General features: G+C 36.4%; 1 protein-coding gene across 7 annotated transcripts in view; it reads right to left on the bottom strand.

Moving 5' to 3' along the window:
* ANKRD31 (ankyrin repeat domain 31) overlaps nt 1-27,952 on the bottom strand; it is a 146,596-nt gene that overhangs the window by 98,144 nt on the left and 20,500 nt on the right. For 5 of the 7 annotated variants that reach the window (XM_027606869.2, XM_027606871.2, XM_027606868.2 and 2 more), the window contains exons 5-10: nt 27,533-27,579; nt 24,667-24,710; nt 12,875-13,522; nt 10,262-10,533; nt 7,806-7,915; nt 1,214-1,369 (exon numbers count right to left, since the gene is read on the bottom strand). In XM_027606869.2, the coding sequence (XP_027462670.2) occupies nt 1,214-1,369; nt 7,806-7,915; nt 10,262-10,533; nt 12,875-13,522; nt 24,667-24,710; nt 27,533-27,579 (1,277 nt within the window). The remainder of the gene's footprint in view (nt 1-1,213; nt 1,370-7,805; nt 7,916-10,261; nt 10,534-12,874; nt 13,523-24,666; nt 24,711-27,532; nt 27,580-27,952) is intronic. The other 2 variants (XM_035727796.1, XM_027606870.2) reach the window with 1 other exon arrangement.

The raw sequence follows: 27,952 nt of genomic DNA on the forward strand, positions 1-27,952 counted from the left end.
AGTAAAGATCAGAGCTAAGATACAAAATGAGAAGGAAAAGTAGAGAACAAAAGAGTTCAAAAAGCCAGGAAAGTATATTAAGGATAAAAAATTCATTAAGGTCACAGAAGTATCTAGGGCAGTGAGGAGAAAGTGCACAATAAATTGCTGAAGACAAGCAGGGAAGAGACACCAAGGATGTTAACAACGGCACAGAAAATGGCTAATGAAAATAAGTATGTTAAGAGATTCTTGGGAAGTCCATAAAGTAAAGTTAGCTGCATGTAGAGCTACTCCTGAACTTAAGGAGCAGATAGAGACTAACAGCAAGTACCACACATTTCACAAGGAAGCAAGTGCTTTGGCTAGCAAATAAGGATCCAAGGTTGAGGGTTACAGGATGTTGGCGGTTCACTTGGGTATGAGATTTAGAATAACAGCCTGTTAAAACCCTGATTATCACATAAATGCAGGCTTTGCTAAAGTAAGTGTAATCACCAGCTTGTCCATGGACTGTGCTGTTCACTCCTGCGCATCATAAGACTTTTCACACTGTTTCATAAAGTCTAGAAACACTAGTAAAAGTATGGACACATAAAAGCACTACCCAGACTGGCCCAGTGCTGCTAAGTGCCTTACGTACTTAAGTGTCCTTAAGGAATCATTCTTGTCCAGAAGAACATCAGCTTCTCTCCACAAAAAAGACTGTATTAGAGATCCAGCCTTGCAGAAAGAATGTTCTGAGCTCCCTGCCCCACCATCTCTACCTTATACTCTCTTTTCTCCATATCCCTGGCCATTGCCCCTGCTGTACATCTACCATGTTATCTCAGTTTCCCCCACAGCTCAGCATACCATCAGCTTCTTTCAGCTTTTGAGCTCACTTCTCTTCCATTCAAAGTTGAGTCTCACAGTAACAATGCCCATGCAAACCCAGCAAGTCAGCCACAGGAACCGCATCCTTCTGTGTAAGGCCACTGCACATGGCCCACCTGGTGGGCCCTGGGCAGGCAAAATCTTTGAAGGTGAAAGAGAATGCTCTTCTCCTGACCCTCCCTCCCGACCTTACCACTTCCCTGGGAGATGATGGTGATCAGCTACCTAAGCAGAAAAATTACCTGGAAGCTTTCTCTTTGAGACTTGCCTTATATCCACTGTGTCATACTTTCATAGGAGTGACTAAGCAGAAACTACAATCCACTCCCAAGATAATTGTGGGTTAACCCCAACTTACCAGCATAACTTGGCTGATTAACATTTCCCCCTTTCATTATATAATGATGAACAAGATCAATGTCATTATGCAGAGCAGCCTGATACAGTAAGTTCTCTCCAAAAATGTTTCTACGGTTAATGCTAGATAGAGATACCTTATTCCTCTTCATTTTTTCTGAAACGAGGGGATGGACAAAAGAAAACAAAAAGTAATAATCCTTATTTAAAAATCAGGAAGAACACAGGTAATAGAATGAATCCAGTCAACATTCTGGAATTATTTTATGAGTGTTTCATCCATAAACCCAACAATAATGTTATCTACATGCAAAAAGGTAAAAGAAAAATATCATTAGTTTGAAAATACTTGCAGTACATTATAAATCATGTAAGCAGTTTATGTTTATTGAAACCCCATGAAAGTGCATACATGAGAAGACTAACATTACTTTCTTAAAAGTTCTGGTGAAAAGGATTATTTAAATCTAGAATTAAGTATTATTAAACCCAACAAAATACTATAGTACCAAAATGTGTTTTAACACCATGAGGAGAAAAATCTCAGAAGTATATAAGGAAGATACAGAAATTAACCCAGTGAGGCCAGAAAAAAGAATGCTAAATTTCTTTCTTTGCTACAAATAGCTGTCACACAATTAAATAAAGAAATATGGTCTTGATCTGTACAATAGTTTTCTTTCCTAAGCCAGAAAATAGACAATTAAAATAGATTCCCAGGTTATACATATCAGGTATCATTTCTCCACTGTGTCTCCTAAAATACTGACATTCCTTATTTAGATACTCTAAATTCTGTCAATTTTTATGGATACTACTTCATGTGGTTTTCCTGAATTTCAGAATAATTATGACTATAGCTTTTCTAATTTTGATCTAGCTAATCTGCCCCATCCTAAAATCTCACAAAAGTAACTGAGTACAGCAGCACATTTTTCAATGGATCACAATTTATCTGCTTTGCCTTTATTAGATACCCTCCAATCAGTTCCACTGTGAAACAAACCAACTTCTGAACATTTGAACCTATCTTCCCCCACTCAAGACTACAAAGCCTTCTGCTCCTACCAGATAAACTGTATGCTTACCAAAAAAAAAAAGTAGTTCTTACTTTGCCAGTTGTACTTGCTAGTTATATAATTTATTAGAAATAACAAATTAAGAATACAACATTTTTCAATGAAAACTAAGATATAGAAGCCATTCACTTCCAATCATGACTAAATAATTGCCACGACTTGCCCTTGCATTGCAAACAACTAAAAAAACTACACAAAATATATGGGGTAAAAAAATTTAGACACTGGAAAACAGGCAATTAGGATCTATGACTCCTTCCAGAGAAGAGAAACAAGAGAGCGAGCCCTAAGATCACTCTTGCCTGAAGGCACTTTCCAGAATATAGCACAAGCATAGCAAGGTGATCCTGCTGAGCTGAGGAAATAGAGATTCAAGTTTCAGGAGGCTAGGGAGATTAGATTTTGCACGGTAGGGTACAATGAGGGAAGAGAGAACAGGTGCCGAAATCTATAAAAGGGACTCCTTGAGTCACTATCTAAATACTAAAATGCTCATATGTGTAGGTTGAGTCTTCCTGAGGCTGGGCAAGAACAACTACCCAAGAACTATAAAATAACAATCCTGAGAGATCACGCAGGCCTGGGAAACATTTACATTCCTGACAGCCTGAGGAGAGAGACTTTGCTAACAACCAGAGCATTAGTAGAGACCCTTGACAGGTCATGTCTTAGTAGAAGGGGCTAAACTAGCTATATAGTAAAGCCTACATCAAACCTAACAAGGTTTTTAAAAAAGTTTTGAAAGGATCAATCTGATCTTCAAGTAACTTGTAGGCCAAAACAAAATTCAGTATTTTTAAAATATATAGACATTCAATAACATTTTGTTGCATGTGGATATCTAATTGTTCTCCTCTACAAAAGCCTTGTGCCTTTGTCAAAACTGAGGGTTTATTTCTGAACTCATTACATTGATCTATTTCCCTATGTTGATGGAAATGTCATGCTATTTTGATGACTATAGCCATATCATTTTTTTCTTTTGAGAGAGAAAGAGAGAGAGTGTGCACATGTGAGTGGGGAAGGGGAGAAGAGGCAGGGGGAGAGGGAGAGAGAGAATCCCAAGCAGGCTCCATAGCCAACACAGTCATCTCACAACCCTGAGATTATGCATGACCTCAACTGAAATCAAGAGTCGGATGCATAACCCACTAAGCCACCCACGTGCCCCGCCATATTTTTTTTTTAAATTTTATTTATTTATTTATTTATTTGAGAATGAGAGAGACAGACAGCCAGGAGAGGAGTAGAGGGAGAGGGACAAGGAGACTCCACGCTGAGCGCAGAGCCCAACGAGAGGCTTGATTCCATGACCCCAAGATCATGACCCGAGCCGAAATCAAGAGTCAGATGTTTAACTGACTGAGCCACCCAGGCACCCCGTCCTGTCACATAATTCTTAAAATAATGCAGTATTAGCCCTCTAACTTTGTTCTTTTTCATAACTGTTTTACCATTCTAGGTCCTGTGCATTTCATATGAATTTTAGAACCAGTTTATGAATTTCTACAAAAAACCCTACAGGAACTTTGATTGGGATTGTGTAGAGTTCATAGATAATATCTGAGTAGAAATAACATCTTAACAATATTTAATCGTCTGGGGCACCTGGGTGGCTCAGTTGGTTAAATGTCTGACTTGATTTTGGCTCAGGTCATGATCTCAGGGTTGTGAGATCAAGCCCTGTGTTGGGCTCTGCTCAGTGTGTGGAGCTTGCTTGGAATTCTCTCTCTCTTTCTAAAAAAAAAAGCCCCCCCAAAACAATGAGTATTCTGACTGATGAACAAAGCAGTATCTCCCCATTTTTCTCCATTAAATTTTGATTTTTCTGAATAATGTTTTGTAAGTTTCAGTGTACCTGTCTTTTACATAGTTTGTCAAATTTATCTCTATTTCATATTTTTGATACTATGGTCTCAAATTTCACTGTCTAAATGTTACTAGAATATAGAAATATAATTAGTATTTGTATATTGACCTTGTATCCTTTAATTATGCAAAATTCACTTATAGTTGCTTTTACTACAGATTCCATCAGATTTTCTCATAGATGATTATGTCATTTGTGACTAAACACAGTTTTACTTTTTTTCCCACATGGATGCTTTTTATTTGTTTTTCTTTCTGACTGCCCTGGCTAGAACTTCTACTATGATGTTCAACAGAAATAGTGAGAGAAGATATCCCCTGCATTATTTCTGATTTTAGAGGAAAAGCATTCAATCTTTCACTACATTAAGTATAATAGCTGTATTTTTTTTGTAGATGCTCTCTGTCAGGTTGACAAAATTCCCCTCTATTTTAGTTTGCTGGGAGTTTCACCAGTAAGACATGTGAGGTGTTGTCAAATGCCTTCTTGACATCCCTTGAGATGGTAATATGATTTTCTTTTTTAGCTTGTTAGTGAATTACAGTGATTGATTTTCAAATGGTAAAACTAATCCTGCATTCCTGGGATAAACCCAACTCTGTCATGATGTATTATACAATGTTGAAACTGATTTGCTAAAGTTTTGTCTGTATTTTTGTATCTATGTTCATGAGACATATTCATCTGTAGGTTTCTGTTCCTGTGATGTCTTCGATTTTGTTTTCAGTTTATTAGTAGCTTCACAGAATGAATTGAGAAGTATTTCCTTATCTTCAACTTTTTGGAAGAGTTTGTGGAAAACTGGTATTATTTATTCCTTAAATGCCTGTAGAATTCACCACTGAAGGTGTTATGAACTGAAGTCCATCCCCTCAAAATTTGTATGTTAAAGCCATAATAGAGTAGGATTTGTGTCCTTACAAAAAAAGTAAGAGACTTCAGAGTTTTCCACATATGCAGGAAAGACACTTAGAGAAGGCGGCTATCTGCAAGCCAGGTAGAGGTCTTGCCAGAAATCGAATTTTCTATTACCTTCATCTTGGACTTCTAGCTTCCAGAACTGTGAGAAAATAAATGTGTCATTTAAGCAATCCAGTTTGTGGTATTTAGTTATGGTAGCCTAAGCAGACTAATCCAAAAGGCTTTGGGCCTAGAAGTTTGGGCCGAATCAAGAGTCAGACACTCAACCAACTGAGCCACCCTGGTATGCCTAGAATAAATCCCTTTAAGTAGAATTTCCAATTCAAGAATTGTGACTTAAAAGTCTGAAGAATCTAAATAAACTGCCCTGTGAAAAGACTGAACAGGGGTGCTTGGGTGGCTCAGTCAGTTAAGCGTCCCAGTCTTGGTTTCAACTCAGTTAATGATCTCAGGGTCCTGAGATTGAGCCCTGCGTCGGGCTCGGTGCTCAGTGCAGAGTCTGCTTGTCCCTCTCCCTCTGCTCCTCCCCCTGCTCTATGTCGAATAAATAAATAAAATCTTAAAAAAAAAAAAGACTGAGCAAACTTACACTATTACCAACAACATAAAAGACTGCTTACTTTTTCCATATTCTTGCCACTGGGAATTCTCAAGTGTTCAAACATTTGACATTCTCTTAGTGAAAACTGTACTTCCTAATTTACATTTTTTAAAATCATAAGTGAGATGCTAATCCTTTCAATTATTTTTTAAAAGATTTTATTTATTTATTTATTTGAGAGAGAGAGAAAGTGTGTGCAAGCAGGGGGAGGGGTAGAGGGAGAGGAAAAGGAGAGGCAGAGAATCTCAAGGTGAGCAAGGAGCCTGATGCAGGGCTGGATCTCAAGACCCTGAGATCATGACCCGAGGCAAAACCAAGAGTCAAATGCTTAACTGACTGAGCCAACTAGGCGTCCCAGTTATTTTTATATATATATATATATATATATATGTGTATGTATGTATGTATATATTTTTTTCCTGTGAACTGCTTGTTCATGTACTCATTTTTCTTTTTCCTTATTGTTTTGTAGGAGCTCTTTGCATGTTAATGCAATTAACCCCTGTTATGTGTTATTGATATTTCTTCTGTGCTCAATGTTTGGTTTTCTTTAGGGTATTTTTCCATACAATCTTCTTAAAATATATGTAGTCAATTTTATCATTCTTTTCCCTCCTGGCTTCTGGGTTTGTCATTTTTTAAGAAGGTTTTTCCTCCTCAGAGATTACAAAAAGATTCACTTATTTTTCTTCTAGAATTTTTTTTTCATTTAATCTTTGGACAAAATGGAATTAATTTTAGTATAAGGAATGTTATAGGTATCCACCCAGTTTTGTTTATGTTTTTACTGTTTATTGCTTGGTCCTTCTTTTTGCCACCAATTTGAGATGCCATCTTTATTATATATCTTCCCCAAAATTCACACTGTATCAGGCTTCTACATTTAAACTCTATTCTGTTTCATCAATTTATCTGTCTATTCCTGTGCCTGTACCAAATTATTTTAATTTCTATGGCTTTTGCTTTTATATTATGTACAGCAGGTTCTTGTCTCTCCACTCTCCCTGTGCTTTTATTTTTCAGAATTTTCTAGGCTAGTCTTTCAATATTTAGTATCATTTTATAACATTCTCATAACTAATCTCCAGCTTTATAAAGCAAACGAATTAGCAAATAAACAAAAATCTGTTTTTGATTGAGCTTTCACATATTTATAGAGTAATTTAGGGAGCAATAAATTTCTTACAAGACTGAATACTTATGGTCAAGAGTAAAGTTCTTCTTTTTATTCAAGTCTCTTTTTTTTGTTAAGTCCCTCAGCAGAATTTTCAACTCTCTTCTTACAGGTAAGGCACATTTCTTATTAGGTATACAAGCAGGTATTTTCTCTTTTATAGTTATTATAAATGGGACTTTCTCCTATATTTTTCTAACTGGGTAATACTTACATATGAAAGGTATTTATTTTTGTCTTATTTCAGTTCACTGAATTTTTTAAATGTCTTATGTGGAAAAAAACCTCAGACTTACAAAAAAATTATAAAGACAGAACAAAAGATTCGCCCATTGTTAATATTTTGCATGCACACAGACATATATATAAATTACTTACATACACCATGCCCCTTTACTCACTAATGCTTAAGTGTATATTTTCTAAAAATAAGGATATTCTCTTAAATAACCAAATTATTATTAAGTTCAGGAAATTTAACAATGGTGTATTGTTATTTAACCTACAATCCATATTTTAATTTTGCCAATTGTACCCCTATTATATTTTAACCAGTCTTCCTAGATTCTTATGGTTTCTCATAGTTTCTTAGGTTATTCTTTGGGGTTTTGTAGGAACAAAGAAATAACATCTGACACCTAGCCTTATGCTAGGTTTGTCACACCACAAATAGATCACATATCTAAATTTGAAAAGGGTCCTGTAACTATTCTCTCCAAATAGAAGTATAGAAAAAATACCAGTCTATAAGCCAGAAGTTCATGATCAAGTCCTAGTTATGCTACTAATGAGCTGTGCAATGCTGGGAAAAATTCTTAACCTTTATGAACTTCCTCATCAGTAAAATGAGAAAGTTGAGATAGATAATCTCTAAATCCTTTTCAGTACCAGAATTCTATGTTTCTATAAGTTACTTAGTTAAAAAAAAATAAATCAAATATGCCTCACCATTTTTTCCAGCAAGTTTTTTGTTTCTCTCCATCTGTTCTCCACTTCTGAGTCTGGTTGAATGCATATTCTTCCCTTTACCTTTAATCATTAAAGCAGGATCCTGCATTCTTGAAACATAAATGTGTTCTTAAAATTACTGTCATGTTCTCTACAACAATTCATAGAGAATCATACTAAATTTTTACTCAATTTTTAAAACTGAAAGGTATTTTACTGAGCTGCTATCAAAGAGCATGGCAGTTTATTTACTTATTTTTTTTTAAGATTTTATCTATTTATTTGAGAGTACTGAGGAAGAGTAAGAGGGAGCTGCAGACTCCCCACAGGGCAGAGAGCCGGATGTGAGACTCAATCCCAGGACCATGAGGATCATGACCTGAGCCAAAGACAGATGCTTAACCAACTGAGCCACCCAGGGGCCCAAAGAGCATGGCAGTTTAAAATATGGAGATGGCTCCTGAGTAAACCGCAGATAATTCTGTGACAGGCATGCCAGTTTTTGTGGCTTCTAGCCTTTTCTTTGTGCCACCTGTGGGTTTCTCTCCTTTAGGAGCAGTCATCTACAAGTATTCTGAGTCTCTTGCCCCTCACTCCCTAAGCTGGCATACCATTATCTAATCACCTTCTAGGGAAAAAGATAGGCTTTTTGCAAGAAAACAGGACTTGCCATGTGGCATTACATTGATCAAAAACTGCAAAATAGTGGAATAAAGAATAAATATAGACACATAGCTGAATGGAATACTGTAGAGCCAGGAAATAAACCAATGTATATATGGTCAATTAACTTACAATAAAGGAACCAAAAATATACAATGGGGAAAGGACAATCTTTTTAATAAATGATGTTTGGGAAACTGGATAGCCACATGTAAAACAATGAGACTGAGCATCGATCTTACATCATACACAAAAATCAATTCAAAATGGATTAAAGACTTCATTGTAAACCTGAAATCATAAAACTCGTAGGAAAAAACACAGGGGGTAAGCACCTTGACATAGGTCTGGGCAATGATTTTTTGGATTTGGCACAAGAAGCAAAGGCAACAAAAGCAAAAATGAATAACCAGGGCTATATCAAACTAAAAAGTTTCTGCACAGAAAAGGACACCATCAACAAAATAAAAAGGCAACCTACTGAATGGGAGAAAATATTTGCAAATCATATATCTAATAAGGGGTTAATATTCAAAATATACAAGGAACTCATACAACTCAATAGCAAATGAGCAAACAATCCAATTCAAAAATGGAAGAGGCACTGAAAAGATATTTTTCCAAAGAAGACATCCAAATGGCCAATAGGTACAGGAAAAGGTGCTGAACATCACTAACCAGCAGGAAAATGCAAATAAAAACCACAGTAAAATATCACCTCATACATGTTATAATGGCTATCATTAAAAAGACAAGAAAGAACAAGTGTTGCTGAGGATTTGAAGAAAAAGGAACCCCTGTGCATTGCTGGTGAGAATGTAAACTGGTGAGGGCACTATGGAAAACAGTATAAAGGGTCCTCACAAAATCAAAAATAGAACTACCATATGATACAGCATTTCCACTTCTGGATATTTATCCAAAGGAAATAAAATTACTATCTTGAAAAATATCTGCACCCGTGTCCGCTGCAGCTTTATTTACAATAGCCAAGACATGGAAACAACTTAAGTATCCATTGATGGATAAATGGGTAAGGAAAATTGGTGTATATATATATATATACACACACATACACACACACACACATATATGTACATACACACACAATGGAGTATTATTCAGAATAGCATAGAAAAGGAAATCCTGCTCTTTGTGACAATGTGAAAGGACCTAAAGGGCATTATGCTAAGTGAAATAAGTCAGACAGAGAAAGACAAATACTGTATGATCTCACTTATATGTGGAATCAAAAAACAAAAACAAAAACAAAAAACCCAAACTCATGGATACAGAGAACAGACTGGTAGTTCCCAGAAGCAGGGGGGTGGGGAGTGGGTGAAATGGGTGAAGGTGATCAAAAAGTACAGACTTCCATTTATAAGATAAATAAGTCCTGGGGGTGGAATGTACAGCATGGTAACTGTAGTTAACAATACCATATTGCACAGTTGAAAATTGTTGAGAGAGTAAATCTTAGAAATCCTCATGACAAGAAAAGAAAATTTTGTAACTGTGTGATGATGGATGCTAACTAAACTTAATTTAAAAAAGAAAGAATGGAAATTAGCATTAGGCTGAAATCCAACAAATCTCCCTTTACTCTTTTTAAAAAAAAAAGAAGAGTTTTCTGGGTTAAAAAAAAATAACTGCACAGTAAATAAGGCAACAACACTAAAAAATAAAGTTCTTCACTTAGGGGTAACTGTATATTGACTCTAGTGTCCCAAGCATAGAATTATCTATAAAGTCTGTAGCATATCCAGAGAGAGAGATATAACTTGGGAGTATACCTGAAATTCTTAGTTGAAGAGTTATTATTTGTTTGATTCTCACTGACAAGTATCTTTGATAAAATCTTTTTTGGCATCTTATACTTGTCATCTGTGTGCTTTTCATCTCTGCCTGCTTTCAGTCTGGACGATCTCCTTAACACACATGGAGGTTCCTGGTCAGACTTATTTTCTACTGAATTTGAATTTCCCTTATTATTTAGTGGATCACAAGAGGTGACATTTTGATGAACCAAAGTTTGCAGCCCAGATGGACTTGGATCTTCTAGAGTCTGTAATAAGATGTAAATACACAAATAATTATAACAATGCAAAAGATTTAAAATGAGAAGAAATTAAGTTTTATCTCATCCTTTGATTATACAAAAATGTATAAGATGAAAGTACAAAAATCCACAGGCCACATAATAAAAATTTAAAAATATAATAAAAGCCAATGCAGATTTTAAAAGCCTCAGACAAGAAGAGCATAAGTAAAAATTATTCTTATCAATATTCATCCTTAAAATTCAAGGGCAAAACTAAGGTTACTCTGGATGCTTTAACTTCACAGGAAATAGGCAGCAAAAAATGACATATAAAAACAGTAGAAACATCATACTAGACCAGATCAATGCTCTGTTCAGCCCAGTGTTTGTTGTTTGACAGCAGGAAGTAGTATTTTGTGAGACAAAATTGTACATAACTTCTATTACATTGATTTTAAAAGGTTACCAGTATATCATGAATGGCTCTTACTCCCCCTTAATAATCCATTATAGATTTAACTTTCATGAAGATATATTTTTACATATATCATGTAAACCTTTCTTGAGCTTATTTATATATCCAGCTTGCAAAATTTTTTAGCATAACAAGTTCCGTATTTCTATTATGGCTGAGTAAAAGGGTATTTAATTTGTTCTAAATCAATCTCCTTTTCACATTTTACTTTACCTCTCTTTTTTTTGAACACCTGCTAAATTCATGCTCACTCTATTAATACCAATCAATTATAATCTCCTACGTTTTACTTATATTACCTCTTTTCAGATTAGAATACTGGAATGTTTAATTTAATCTTCATACCCTATCCCCACGATTAGTTTTTCTTTTTCTGGATTTTTTTAGTTTTATTATGTCTGTTTTGAGATGTTTTCTATGAGAATTGCATGCAGTATTATGCCAGGTATGTATTTTGCAACATGAGCTTAGTAACATGTTACTAAGTAATTGTTTCAAACAGTTACTAAGTAACTGTTTCAAATTGTCCCAGGGATGTTCATAAAAGTTGCCTGGTAATAGCCAAAAGAAAGAAAATAATTCAAATGACCATCATTAGTGAATTAGTTAAGTAAATTATATTTATATATGTACACACACGCGTGTGCGCGCGCACACACACACACACAAAATATCCATATAGTTGAATAGTATTTAGCAAGTAAAAAGATTTTAGTACACTACGTTCACTGACAAAGATAACCAAGATGTATAATTAAATTTAAAAAACAAGTTGCAAAATGTCAACTACACTTTCATAAAAAATATTTTAAAAAGTTGCAAAGCATTATGTATAATAGTCTCATTTATATAAACTTACATAGAATATGCACAGAAAAAATTGGAGACAGATACACCAAATTGTTAATAGTGATTATCTCTGAAATGTGGAATTGTGAGGGACTTTTTATTATATTATATAATATATATATTGCTGTAATATTTGATTTTTTTTTTATAATGAGGGTGTATTACCATTGTAGTCAGGAAAAAAAATAAGATTGCTTTAAAAAGGAAAAAAAACCTGTTAACGTAAAAAAGAGACTTGGCTAGTGGTAGCCCACTGCAGAGTCTCCAGGCATAATACTGCAGGAATTCTAAACCCCAGGAACTGTGCTACCTGACAGTAGCCTCAGACATAGATTGCAAAGTTCTGCTGAAACCAGGCATAACTTTTTCCCTCTCCTGGCAGCCCAATCGCATATATTCTATCCTCAACTAGAAATTAATGTGGGATATCTCCTCTCTACTCTGCACCCGGGTAGGCATAGTGATTTTCTGAGCTAACAGGAAAAAATCTGGTAGATAATTATTTCCTTCTTATATACAAGCAATCTAATGATAAGTGTCAGGTCTTTGAATGAGAAACTTACCTATTTCAACATTTAAATCCCTTGAAAACTCTACCCCTAGAATCTCTAGAAAGATCAGTTTATGTTTCAAATTCAAAAAGCATCTTCTGAGTGTCGATATTTGGGAAGAGGGTTTCAATGTTTTTTTTTAATTTAAAGATTTTATTTATTTATTTGACAGAGAGAGAGAGATAGTGGGAGAGGGAACACAAGCAGGGGGAGTGGGAGAGGGAGAAGCAGGCTTCCCGCCGAGCAGGGAGCCTGATGTGGGGCTCGATCCCAGGACCCTGGGATCATGACCTGAGCCGAAGGCAGACGCTTAACGACTGAGCCACCCAGCCGCCCCAAGAGGATTTGAATTTAAAATAAAGTATATGAAGACTTGGTAAAGGTCACTATAAAAGGCAATGAAGACTTGGTAAAGGTCACTATAAAAGGCAATGAAGACTTGGTAAAGGTCACTATAAAGGCAAAATCACAGGCTCACACTTGCACTTACATGCTGCAGTGAAAGATGCTTGTCCTGCAGCTCCCCTAACTTGGAATCTTGTTCAAAGAGTGGAGCAGAACAAAGAGACTCAAAATTCACCTCTGCTATTTGTGAACAATCTTCAGTGGTCTGAGACTTCTTGGGCTCCACTCCAGAATATTCATTTCCAGCCCTGAGACTTCTGCCTCCCTCTTCTCCATGACAGATGGGTCCCACGTTGCCCTCTGATAATGTGTTTAGGACTGCTAACAATTCAGTTGGCAATGCATCATCCTTTGTGTTTTCTAGTAAATCTTTGTGACGTGTCAAAGATACTGATATGGAACTTGGAGAGTTGCTCAATGGGTTGGCCAACTCTTTAGGTTCAAAATCACTCATTATTTCCAACAGCCTTTCCTCCTGAGTGATTTCTGGTGATGTGAGAAACCTTTCTAAGGCAGACACAAAAGTTTTAAGAGAACTTTCTTCATCCTTGGTTTCTTCAGAATTCATGGCCAATGTGGCTTCCTTTCCAGACTCAGAAAAGTTGTTTGGTACTGCTAAGATCTTCTCTGGCTCTAGTAATGGTTTCTCCTTTACAACCACCACATCAGATACTTTAGTAGTAGTACCTGAGAGAAAGCTAATTTCAGGAGAGTCTCTGTCTGTGCTTAGTTCCTGTGTAGAAACAGAAATTCTGTCATTACACCATATGCCAAAATTAAAATTAAAACTTCATAGTTTTCTAGTTTATCATCTAGGTAAATTACCACTAACAAGTTTTATCAATTTTCTTCCCCTCCCATAAATAAAAATACTCTTTACTACTCCTATACCAAATTACTAATGACTCTGAATACACGGCTAAACATTCACAGAGGACCAAGAGTAAAATTGGCTGGGTCATAATTATAGATGCCAATTATCTATTCAGCTAAGTTTAAATTATTTGTGAAAAGAGAAGAGATAGAGATGGCATGAACAGTTAAATTAGTAGCTTATCTCAAAATTTCATTGCAGTTAATGACTGTAATATTATCCCTTGCCTAAAATCACTATTGGGGTACCTGGGTGGCTCAGTCAGTTAAGCATCTGACTCTTGATCTCAGTTCATGTCTTCATCTCAGGGTCATGAGTTCAAGCCCTGCATTGTGCTGGGTGCACAGCCTACTTAAAACTAAATTAATTAATTAATTAAATTTAAAAATCACTATTGAACTTTATAAAAATCATTAATCAAGAATAAAATTGGTGTAGTTTCACCTTCTTTTTATTCCCCACCTCTGTATCACTATGTAACTATGAAGTGAAAAGGCCAAAGGAAAGAAGATCAGAGGGGAAAAAGAAGAAAAATAAAGACACAGCTCTATGCAAATATTACGAGCCTTAGCTATCAATCAATGGTTCTGCATTATGGTTAAACACATAACACAAAACTTGTATTTCTAAATGACTATTACTTTTCAAAGATACTGTCTTAACAGGTTATATATACCTGTTCTTATAATTTTTCCAATGCTCAAGATACTATTAGACTTCCTCTTTTGAAATTGCTTTCAAAAACCATTTATAAGCCCTTCAAAAAAGTCTCAATACTTTGAAGACACTGAACTTTTTTTTTTTTTTTTTTACCATTAAAAACTGTTAATGTGCCAGGCACCTGGGTGGCTCAGGTGGTTCTGTGTCCAATTCGTGGTTTCAGCTCAGGTTCTGATCTCATGGGTCATGAGATCAAGCGCTGCATTGGGCTCTGTGCTCAGTGGAGTCTGCTTGGATATTCTCTTCCTCTGCCCTTTCCCCTACTTGTGCACATGGGTGCGTGCGCTCTCTCTCGCTCTCAAATAAATAAATAAAATCTTAAAAAAAAAACCCTGTTAATTTGCTTGACCTTAAGTAATAGAATGGATTTCAATGACTTTTGGCTATTTCTAAAAATCAAATCCATCTTCCATTGACACACCATTCTGACACAATGCACTGTAATCTGTAAGCTCTCTGGTATTCTGATTTGATTTGAATAAGAGAAGTGAAAACCATTTTATTCTCCCCTTCCTTTCCGCCTGCCACCATTTATCTTCTCTATATATAACATACAAAGCTTAAAAAGATATATTTATTAGTAATGTAAAATATAATTTGCTCAGAAGGATAAAAGGAATTTAGAAAAAAATTCAAGAACCAGAATCTATCCATTCTTTAAGTCACAGTCCTCCTATTTGAAGAACTTATATCTACTAAATTCAAGGCCATAGATGTAATAAGGTATATACACTGGACTCTGCCCTAAAGGAACTTAATTTCTAAATGAAGACTGAAGGTATAAATACATAAGACATTAAATAAATATAAATAATGTCAAAAACACTGTATGAACTGAAATGAATGGCATAAACAAAAGAGCCCAGTGTGTTACAAGAAGTTTTCTGGGGAGGGGGGAACAGGAGGCAGGGGAGGGTTTTCATGATTGCTAAAAAAAAAATGCTTGGTTAAACAAAGTTAACCAGGTTTCTTTACCACAAGACTTCTCAGAACATGTACATTAAAATCTCTGAGAAGACTTTAAAATATAGTAATCTCCAAACTTCTTTGTTCACAAAGATCCTTTTTCTCAGACGATCTATTAATGTCATAGGATGCAAGTGATTGAGAAATACTGATATAGTCAGTGAATAATGATCGTTCAAGAGGGAACAATTACTTTGGTCAAGATCACCAGTCATCTGAGATAGATCCGCACAGGAGGAAGGACTTGAACCAGAAATTAAAGATTTGTGAAGGAGTTGAAGGAGGGAAAAATACTTATTAAGCACCAAGGAGGTGCCAGACACCATGAACTATCATTGCTCTCAGTTCTCACAATAATAGTGTGAAATGGGTATTGTAATTGGTATTTTACACATGAAAATGGACATATTTGCCCTTGAAACACACACTTTCTGGTTCCATATTTTATGTTCTTTCCCTTGCTTGTTGGTTCCTGACTTGAACAAAGACATGGAGGTGGTAATGTACAAGCTACATTTGAGATAAAATAAGGTGCAGGTACAGGTATGGTAGGGTTGGCCTGTGGAGATCCTGGACTGCTTGAGTCTGCTGTGGGCAGCGTCAGCCTCACAGTCTTCTGATTTCCCATAGCACCAAGCAGAAAGCAAAGCCAAAAGAAGCAGTCAACACGAGGTTACTGAATAACATCTGGAAGATGGGAAAGCAGTATCTAGCAGGAAATATTAAAAGAACTCTGGTAACAGACAAACCAACAGAAAGCATTTTTGCTACATCATCTCAACAGTTTGATAATAGGTTACATACTTCTCTTCTAGATATACAATAAAAGACTAATGATACTGGATATGAAACACAGATCAAGGTACATTCTAAGGAAGATGGTGGAGCAGAAAGACCCTAAACTCACCTCATCCCACAGATACAACTAGATAACACTCACATTGGTGTAAATAATTCAGAAAATGACCCAAAGACTGGCAGAACAAACTCATAGCTAAATACAGAGAAAAGGCCACAACGAAGAGGGTAGGAAGGGCAGAGATGCAGTGGGGAGCTAAACAGACCTGCAGGACCCTCCCTGGGAGGGAGGAACTCCATGTGGATAGAGAGAGGAGAGAAACATACTATCACCCTGAGGGGAAGCCTGCTGGGGAAGACAAATCCCCATAACATTTGGCTTTGAAAACCAAAGGGGTTAAATTTCATAAGTTGTTACAACCAGTGGAACTTAAAACCTAGAACTTTAAAAATTAGTGGGCTTGGCCAGGAGGAGAGGAAACAGTCCTCACTTAAAGAGATGGCACAAAAAAACAGCCTGCAGAGATACACCATAGAAGCAGCAGTTGGAAGAACACCTGGAGAATAGGGGAGGAAGATTTGTTTATTCATCTCAGAGCATGTGCTAGAGGTACAGGGATCCTTGGGAGACTTCTCTAGAAACAAAGGAGCTGGCTGGCAGGTGCCATTTCACACCCCATCCACGCCCCAGTCTAAACACATGGCCACGTGGAGGAACCAGTGGGATGCAGACACTTGCTACCTAACTTGCTAACAACACACCTCCTGCTCCCGCAGATTTTGTGGGTCCACCCCCTCCAATAAGCTCTCTGCCAGAGCCCAACCAAAAAGGTACAATAAGACTCCCAGTGTGCCAGCAGCTCCAACAGGGGCCAACACCACTCCAAAGTGACTCTTGCCTCAGGGAGAAGGAAAGACAAACCACATATACCAGTCCAAATGCAGCCCCAGCAGTGGGCTAGGGGCAGACTGCTGGTCTAAGTGCAGGCACTGCCCATCAACAAAAGCTTCTAAGGGGACAACAAAGGGAAAGTGCCCTGCAGTTTGGTGATTCTGCCTCTCTGGCAAATGCCTGGTCTGACTCAGCTCAACTCCAAGATGGCTCCAAACTGGCCCACAACACAGGGACCAAATACTACCCACAACAGATAAAGAGAGCCACTGCAGACAACTGGACTGAAGGAAAAGGTGGCTCTGCCACAATAGCAAGGTGAAAACAACACACACAGAAGATGCCCCTGACGTGTCAGGTTCTGGAGAATGCTGCACTGCAGGACACTACAGGAACTCTTCTTCATAAAGCCACTGCTTTCAAGAGCAGGAGATGTAGCTGACTTTCCTAACACATAGAAACAGATGCAGAGTTCGGACAAAATGAGGAGACAGAAGAATATGTCCCAAATGAAAGAACAAAACAAAATCACAGAAAGAGAGCCAAATGAAACAGAGGTAAGTAATGTACCTGAGAGAGAATTTAAATAATGGTCATAAAGATACTTGCTGGACCAGAGAAACGAGTGGAGGACCTCAGTAAGACCCTTAACAAAGAGACAGAAAACATAAAGAAGAATCAGAGATTAAGAATTTCACTGAAATTAAAAATACACTTGATGGAATAAGTAGTAGACTACAAGAAGCAGAAGAATGGATTTGTGACCTGGAGGACAGAGTAATGGAAAGAATCAAGCCACACAGGTGAGAGAAAAAAAATACAACATGAAAATAGATTCAGGGAACTCGGCAACACTCTCAAGCATAATAACATTCATATTATAGGAATCCCAGAAGGAGAAGAGAGAGATATGGAAGCAGAAAATTTACTTGAACAAATAATAGCTGAAAGCTTCCTGAATCTAGGAAAGGAAACAGAAATCCAGATCCAGGAGGCATAGAGATCTGCCAACAAAATCAAGCCAAGGAGGTACACACCAAGACATAAAGTAATTAAAATGGCAAAAGTAGTGACAGAGAGTTTTAAATATAGCAAGAGAAAAGAAAACAGTTACATACAAGGAAACAGTTACATACAAGGAAAACCCCTTACGACTATCAACTGATTTTTCAGCAGAAACTCTGTTTCATGATGTATTCAAAGTGTGGAAAGGAAAAACCCTGCAGCCAAGAATACTCTATCCAGCAAGACTATCATTCAGAAAAGAAGAAAGAGTTTCCCAGACAAACAAAAGTTAAAGGAATTTATCACCACTAAACCAGTCCTACAAGAAATGTTAAAGGGAACTCTGAGTGGAAACAAGAGACCATAAGGAGGAGTAAGAAAAGTAGGAATCACAAACACAGTAAAAATAAGTATATCTGTAAAAATCAGTCAAGGGTCTCACAAAATAAAAAGATGTGAAGTATGACCCCATATACCTAAAACACAGGGGTTGAGGAATAAAGAATGGGTTCAAATTTAAGTAACCATCAACTTAATACAGACTGCTATATAAAGAAGATATTATATACAAACATAATGGTAACCACAAATCAGAAACCAGTAATAGATATATAAAAAAAAAGACAAAGGAATCCAAGTATATCACTAAAGAAAGCCAATCAATTGTGAAAGAGAGCAAAAGAGGGAACAAAGAACTACAAAAACAACAAAATGGAAATACATATCTATTAATAATTACTTTGAATGTAAATGGACTAATACATTTATCAAAAAACAGAGGGTGTCAGAATGGATAAAAAGAACAAAAACTAGACCCATCTATATGCTGCCTATAAGAGACTTGTTTCAGACCTAAAGACAAATGCAGATTGAAAATGAAGGGATGGAGAAGCATTTATCACACAAATGGATGTGAACAGAAGTCCAGGGTAACAATACACTGGACAAAACAGACTTTATTTTTTTTTTTTACAAGTGGAGTTTCATTGTCCTTTTATTTGAATAGCTCATAAAAAAACACTTTTTTAATTTAAAATCAGTTAACATATAGGGTATTATTAGTCTCAGAGGTAGAGTTGAGTGATTCATCAGTTCCATATAACACCCAGTGCTCATTACATCATGTGCCCTCCTTAATGCCCATCACCCAGTTACCCCTTTCCCCCACCCACCTCCCCTCCAGCAACCTTCAGTTTGTTTCCTATGATTAACAGTCTCCTATGGTTTGTCTCCCTCTCTGGTTTCATCTTATTTTTCCCTCCTTTCCTCTATGGTCCTCTGTTTTGTTTCTTAAATTCCACATATGAGTGAAATCATATGGTAACTGTCTTTCTCTTATTGACTTATTTCACTTAGCATAATAACCTCTGGTTCCAACCACATCATTGCAAATATACAATGGAATATCACTCAGCCATCACATTTACGTTCTGAATTTTCAGTTTATTTTCGTGTGTGGTTTAAGAAAGTGGTCCAGTTTCATTCTTTTGCAGGTAGCTGTTCAGTTTCCCAACACCATTTGTTGAAATGACTTTTTCCCTTCCATATTCTTGCCTTCTTTGTCAAAGATTAACTGACCATATAAACGAGGATTTATTTCTGGGCTCTCTGTTCTGTTCCATTGATCTATGTTTCTGTTCTTGTGCCAGTACCATACTGTTCTGATTATGACAGATTTATAGTGTAACTTGAGATCTGGGATTGTGATACTTCCAGCTTTGTTTTTCTTTTTCAAGATTGCTTCTGGCTATTTGGGATCTTCTGTGGTTCCATACAAATTTTAGGATTGTTTTTTTCTAGTTCTGTGGAAAATGTCAGTATTTTGATAGGGATTGCATTAAATATGTAGGTGCTTTTGGGTAGTAGGGACATTTTAACAATATTTGCTCTTCTTATCCATCAGTGTTGATTATCTTTCCATTTGTTTGTCTTCAATTTATCATTGTTTTATAGTTTTTAGAGTATAAGTCTTTCACCTCCATGGTTAGGCTTATTCCTAGGTATTTTATTGTTTTGGGTACAGTTGTAAATGGGATTTTTTTTTTAAATTTCTCTTTCTGCTGCTTCATTATTAGTGTATGGAATGCAACAGATTTCTGTATGTTGATATTGTATCCTACCACCTTGCTGAATTTATTTATCAGTTCTAGTAGTTTTTGGGTTAAGTCTTTAGGATTTTCTAAATATAGTATCATGCCATCTGAAAATAAAGTTTTACTTCTTCCTCACAATTTAGATGCCTTTTACTCCTTTTTGTTGTCTGATTGCTGAGGCTAGGACTTCCACTACTATGTTGAATAAATGTGGTGAGAGTGGACATCCTTGCCCTGTTCCTAACCCTGGGGAAAAAGCTCTCAGTTTTTCCTCATTGAGTATGATGTCAGCTATGGGTCTTCATATATAGGTTTTATTATGTTGAGGTATGTTCCCTCCAAACCTACTTTGTTGAGGGATTTATCATGAATGGATGTTTGTCGGGTTTGGCCAGCAAACCCTGAGATGGCAAATGAAAAGATTACTCCAGACACCAAAGTAGGAGAAAGGAGAGGGTGAGGGGACCAGATGCTCTAATGGCAAAAGGTCTCGAGCCAAGCTCTGTCTCCACTTTTATTGTGAATTTTATCAATACACCACACGCAAGAGAAAAACAGAAGGAATGTGTAGCCTTAATGATCAGGACAATAATATATGGGGCAGCACGTGATAGGAGCAGTGCTTGTGACATACGTGCAAGGCAAGGAGTTCATGAAGTTTGTGACCACTACAGGTACCTGTACTTCTTCAAACTTTAAACATTTTTTCCCTAGATGAGAACCTTGAGCCACATTAAGAATCTGGCCGCTTTCAGCCAAGAAAACTCCAAAGGACGCCCAGCATTCCGGGCACTCCTTCTTTGCTTTTCAATTAGTCTCATCCAGGGAGATATATACAAGTCAGATTTTATCTATCCAGGCACTGTGAATCCCCACAGTACTCTGTCAAATGCTTTTTCTGCATCTACTGAAATGTTCATATGGTTTTTGCCCTTTTTCTTGTTGATGTAATGTATCATGTTGATTGTTTTGTGACTATTAAACCACCCTTGCATCCTGGGAATAAATCTCACTTGATTGTGGTGAATGATTTTTTAATGTATTGTTAGGTTCAGTTTGCTGATATTTTGTTGAGGACTTTTGCATCTATGTTCATCAAAGATACTGGCCTGTTGTTCCCTTTTATTGTGGTGTCTTTTTCTGGTTTTGGTATCAGGATAACAGTGGCCTCATAGGATGAATTTGGAAGCTTTCCCTCCTCTTCTATTTTTTAGAACAGTTTGAGAAGAATAAGTATCAACTCTTTAAATTTGGTAGAATCCACTTGTGAAGCCATCTGGTTCTGGACATTCTGTTGTTGGGAGTTTTTCATTACTGATTCAATTTCATTGCTGGTAATCGGTCTGTTCAAATTTTCTATTTCTTTCCGATTCAGGAGATTATATGCTTCTAGGAATTTATCATTTCTTGTAGGTTGTCCAACTTGTTGGCATATAATTTTTCATAGTATTCTCTTACAATCCTTTGTATTTCTGTGGTGTTGGTTATTTCTCCTCTTCCATTTCTGATTTTGTTTATATGAATTCTCTCTCTCTCTGATGAGTTTGACTAAAAGTTTATCAATTTTGTTGATCTTTTCAAAGAACCAGCTCCTGGTTTTATTGATCTGCTCTATTATTTTTTTAGTTTCTATTTTGCTTATTTCTGCTCTCATCTTTATTATTTCTTTTCTTCTGGTTTTGGGTTTGTTTGTTCTTCTTTTTCTTGCTCCTTTAGGGGTAAGTTTAGGTTGTTGGAGATTTTTCTTTCTTCTTGAGTTACACCTGTATTGCTATAAACTTCCCTCTTAGACTGCTTTTGCTGCATCCCAAACTTTTGAACTGTTGTGCTTTCATTTCATTTGTTTCCACATATTTTTCTTAAAGATTTATTTATTTATTTTAGGTGGGAGGAGAGGAAGAGAGGGAGAAGGAGAGAGAAACTCTAAGCAGACTCCACGCGCAGCATGGTGCCCAACATGGGGCTCAATCTCATGACCCAGAGATCATGACCTGAGCTGAAACCAAGAGTGGGATGACTAACCAACTGCACCACCCAGGCGCCCCTCTCTCCATGTATCTTTTGATTTCCTCTTTGATTATTTTGGTTGTTCCATTAATTGTTTGGTAGCATGTTTTTTAACTTCCATATTTCTGTGGTCTTACCATATTTTTTCTTGTGGTTGATATTTAGTTTCATAGCATCGTGGTCAGAAAAGATGCATGGTATGACTTTGACATTTTTGAATTTGTTGAGACTTGTTTTGTGGCCTAATATGTGAACTGTTCTAGAAAATGTTCCATGTACACTTGAAAACAATGTGTATCCTGCTGTTTTAGGATGGAATGTTCTGAATATTTCTGTTAGATCCATCTGGTTCAATGTCCATTCTCAGCTACTGTTTGCTTGCTGATTTTTTGTTTGGACGATCTGTCCATCGATGTAAGTGGAGTGTTGAAGTTCCCTACTATTATTGTATTACTATTGATTACTTCCTTTATGTTTGTTATTAACTGCTTTATGTATCTGGGTGCTCCCTTGTTGGGTGTGTAAATATTTACAATTTGTTATATCTTCTTGTTGAATTGTTCCATTTATGATTATGTACTGTCTTTCTAAGTCTCTTGTCTTAGTTTTTGTTTTAAAGTCTATTTTGTCCAATGTGTTCAAGCTGTATTACAAAGCTGTAATCATCAAGAGAGTATGGTACTGGCACAAAAACAGACACATAGATCCATGGAACAGAATGGAACAGAATAGAGAACCCAGAAATGGACCCTCAACTCTATGGTCAACTAATCTTCAACAAAACAGGAAAGAATATCCAATGGAAAAAAGACAGTCCCTTCAACAAATGGTGTTGGGAAAATTGGACAGCCACATGCAGAAGAATGAAATTAACCCATTTTCTTATACCACATGTAAAAATAAACTCAAAATGCATGAAAGACCTAAATGTGAGACAGGAATCCATCAAAATCCTAGAGGAGAACACAGGCAGCAACTTCTTTGACCTCAGCCAGAACAACTTCTCACTAGACACATCTCCAAAGGCAAGGGAAACAAAGGCGAAAATGAACTATTGGGACTTCATCAAGATAAAAAAGCTTTTTCACAGCAAAGGAAACAGTCAACAAAACCAAAAGACAACCTACAGAATGGGAGAAGATATTTGCAAATGTCTTATCAGATAAAGGGTTAGTATCCAAAATCTATAAAGAACTTATCAAACTCAACACCCAAAGAATAAATAATCCAGTCAAGCAATGGGCAGAAGACATGAACAGACATTTCTCCAAAGAAGAACTACAAATGGCCAACAGATATATGAAAAAATGCTCAACATCACTCAGCATCAGGGAAATACAAATCAAAACCACAATGAGATACCACCTCACACCAGTCAGAATAGCTAAAAACAAAACACAAGAAACAAGTGTTGGCGAGGATGTAGAAGAAAGGAACCCCCCTGCACTACTGGTGGGAATGCAAACTGGTGCAGCCACTCTGGAAAACAGGATGAAGGTTCCTCAAAAAATTAAAAACAGAACTACCATATGATCCACTAATCGCACTACTGGGCATTTACCCAAAGAATATGAAAACACTAATTTGAAAGGATATATGCATCCCTATGTTTATTGCAGCATTATTTACAATAGCCAAATTATGGAAGGAGCCCAAGTGTCCACTGAAAGATGGATAAAGAAGAAGTGGTATATACATACACAAGAATATTATTTAGCCATAAAAAAGAATGAAATCTTGGGTGCCCAAGTGGCTCAGTTAGTTAAGCGACTGCCTTCGGCTCAGGTCATGATCCAGGAGTCCCTGGATCGAGTCCCGCATTGGGCTCCCTGCTCGGCAGAGAGTCTGCTTCTCCCTCTGACCCTCCCCCCTCTCATGTGCTCTCTCTCTCTCATTCTCTCTGTCTCAAATAAATAAATAAATAAATAATCTTTAAAAAAAAAAAGAAGAATGAAATCTTGTTATTTCCAACAACATGCCTGGATCTAGACAGTGTAATGCTAAGTGAAGTAAGTTAGTCAGAGAAAGACAAATAACCATTGATTTTACTCCTATGTGGAATTTAAGAAACAAACAAAGAAAGAAAAAATAGACAAACCAAGAAAAAAAAAGACTCTTAAATAGAGTACAAACATGGTTATCAGAGGGGAGGTGGATGGGGGGATGGGTGAAATAGATGAAGAGAATTAAGAGTACACTTATCTTGATTAGCACTAATTTATAGAATTGCTGAATCATTATTTTGTACACCTGAAAGTAATAAAACACTGTATGTTAACTATACTGGAATTAAAATACAAAAAAGAAACACAGATCAAGAAAATACTATTTCATTAGAGATAGGGAAGAACAAATATTGGAAGGGGTTTTTAGACAAGAATACATTTCTATCTACTGAAATGGTTTAGTCATATTCTCACCCAGGGAAAGAACCTAATGGGCTTGATACTTTAATCAATATAATTTTTAAATAAAATCTAAACACATGAGCTGCAAAGGTAATCTCTGTTATATAGACCAACCTTATCTGGGTTTGGCAAAATTTCAGGATTTTCAGCCTCAGGCCCTAGAAGACAACAATATGTTTCACTCCAGGTTTATTAAAGCACTAAAAACATACCTTCTCATTTAGCATTTCTTGATCAAAATAACTTGAAATGGTTCTCTCAGGCATTCATGTGATATATAAAATATTTTATAAATATTATACCTATTTATTGATATAAAAGTATCATTACATAATAAATTTACCAAAAAAATCTTCCATTTCTTAAAAAAATACTTTACATGAAGATTGGTAAAATTATAATTATTTAGAATTAGTTTAGCTAAAAGCCTCTCTCTATTTTGGCTGGGTTATTCTAAGTATAGGTTAACTACAGGAGGAAAAATCACACCTATTTTCTCAGGGTCATTATCTCCTCCATTATAGGTAATAGACTATAAATTAAAATCATGCTGTCAAGTTAGGCATGAAAAGTAACAACCCAGGTAGGGGCCAAAAGGAATCAGGAGGCTGTCCTAAGTGACTGCCACTTTATTATCCCCTCCTCATCCTGCTCCCTCTGCAATTCGTACCAAGAGAAGTTGAAGGATGATCAGGAAAAAAGACAGTTCTCCTATACCACTCCTCTTGCCTCCTACCTTCACCATTAAGGCCCAGGCACTCTGACATATTTAGCTACGAATTTAGGGCTCACTGGTGTTTCAAGCATATGTTTGAGTCATTCTTTTGGTTTCCTTTGATTAGGCCATATCTAGAGCTACAGCATAAGTATTATTTGCTGAAACTTAGCATGCATCCTCACAAGCAAGACAGGTTTTTCAGGGGAAAAAAATAAGCATAAATATGCTTGCTGAGCTTTATATTGTACAAAAATCTTTTTACTGTTTTTGTTTTGCTTCACCTTTGCCATTTGATGATGTTAAGCTATGAAAATCAGCTAGGAGGGCTAACATCATGGTATTGCACACCCTCACAGGATGATGAGCAAAACATTAAGAATACATAACTTTTTAAAAATTTTTTAATTTTTTTAAAAGATTTTATTTATTTATTCGACAGATAGAAACACAGAAAGAAAGGGAATACAAGCAGGAGGAGTGGGAGAGGGAGAAGGCCTCCCACAGAGCAGGGAGCCCAATGTGGGGCTTGATCCCAGGACCCTGGATCGTGACCTGAGCCGAAGGCAGATGCTTAACAACTGAGCCACCCAGGTGCCGCTGGAATAAATAACTTCTTATCCTTGCATTAGAATCCTTTATGCCAAGCAATGATGATAATATGTTCTACTATGTATATCTTGTTATTTAAAGTTTTATCTCTGGTTGCCTCATTCTCTCAAATAAATAAATCTTAAAAAAATTTTAGTACAAATGAAAGAAACACTGTAATAGATACATCTTCAATTATCTTTTTTTTTTAACTGTCAGATCCTTGGGGGGGTTAGTTTAAAAAAAGAGAAGAAGACGTCATCCTCCTTTCCTCTTCTCTGAATTTGCAAAGAAAATCCTCAAAGCCATCTCTTTCTATATTTTTAATCACCTCATAATCAAAATGATCTTTTATGCCAATAGTTGGTATTTTTAAAATTTGATAAGTTGGTATTTATTATGCTAATTTGACTACTATATAAAAATAAACATATTTAAGGAATTCTCATTTTCTAACTACAAAATTTACTTAAAATAGTTTTTACAAATTAAAAAAATTTGGGGGGCTGTGCCTGAGTGGCTCAATTGGTTAAGCATCTGCCTTTGGCTCAGGTCATGATCCCAGAGTCCTGGGATTGAGCCTTGGGTCGGGCTTCCTGCTCAGTGGGGAGCCTGCTTCTCCTTCTGCCCGCTGCTCTCCCTGCTTGTGCACACTCTTTCTCTCTCTCTCTCTCTCTCTCTATCACTCCTGCTTTATCTCAAATAAAAAAAATCTTAAAAAAATTTTTTTTGAGTTTTTGTCTATCCTTTAATAAATTATTAAAAGATTTTGTACGTTTTCTACTTAACACCTGAAAGAGACAACATGTAGTAGTAGTAGTATGTATAAAAAATAATTCTAGGGGCACCTGGGTGGCTCAGTCAGTTAAGCGTCTGCTTTAGGCTCAGGTCATGATCATGGGGTCCTGGGATCGAACCCTACCGTCAGGCTCCCTGCTCAGCCGGGAGTCTGCTCCTGACCGCTCCCTTTGCCCCTCCCCCACTGCTTGTGCTCTTTCTCTCTCTCAAAATAAATACATACATACATACATACATAAATAAAATTCTGAAGTACCAAATGAGAAGAAAATGCTCAGGAGAGCTGAATTTTAACTTATATACAATATACAACAATTACTAAGATAATTTGTTTATTTTGACCATTCTACAATTTGGTTAGAATTACTCCTTGAATTGGGAGGAAGAAGATAGGACTGTATTAAAACAGAGTTAGCTAAACTAGTGAACAATTTAACAGTTTCCTTATATGTGATTTAACCTAAAATCTAGGATGAAAATAAAATGAACTTTTGTTCTGAACACTCTGAAAGGAATGAAGGGAAGTGGGAGTTGCAATGAAGTATCAGAAGGAAAGGGGACTACCAATTCTATGGGTGTAGTCACATCAGCTTTATGGCAGCAAGAAACACCACAAAGTTATAAAGGAACAGCCAGTTAAAGACCTCTGACTTAGAAGTTCAATACGGTGGTGGTAAAAGTACAGAGACGCCAAAAGCATCATATGGCATTAATGGCTCCCAAAATGCCAAATGTCCTGCATTTCCCACACTTCTAACCTCCTACCCATCTGGCCTTTTGAGAGCCATTAGTGCAAATAAATCCATATCTAACTAAGCCTTCTATTTTTAGGCAAAAACAAATTTACTTTATATGACTCTACCCATAAAAACATACCTTGAATGCTTTGGTGGTTCACTGAAAGTTCGGCCTGGGAAAATGACCTAGTGATCATTGGAAAACTTTTTTTATTCTTATAAAATAAATCAATTATTTAATAAATAAATATAAATTTTAAAATGAAAACAAAAACACTACTTCTCAAATATAATTTAAGGGTTATTTTCATTTAAAGGAATTTCAAAGTTGCATAATTTTTTTTGCTCCATCCTTCCAATAACTTTTACAATTAGTACAAATTTGTTAACATTTACATTTCAAGCGATTGCAAAAATGAAAGAAAAAGCTGAAAAATTAACGGATGAAATTCAGGAGTGTAAACAAGATAACCTTAAGTTTAGGTGTGAAAGTCACTTTGGGATGACTGTGTATCAAATAAGGTAGTGGGGGAGAAAAAACTGATTCTGAATTATGTGT

This window comes from Zalophus californianus, chromosome 5, assembly GCF_009762305.2.
Source record: "Zalophus californianus isolate mZalCal1 chromosome 5, mZalCal1.pri.v2, whole genome shotgun sequence".
In the NCBI taxonomy this organism is placed as follows: domain Eukaryota; kingdom Metazoa; phylum Chordata; class Mammalia; order Carnivora; family Otariidae; genus Zalophus; species Zalophus californianus.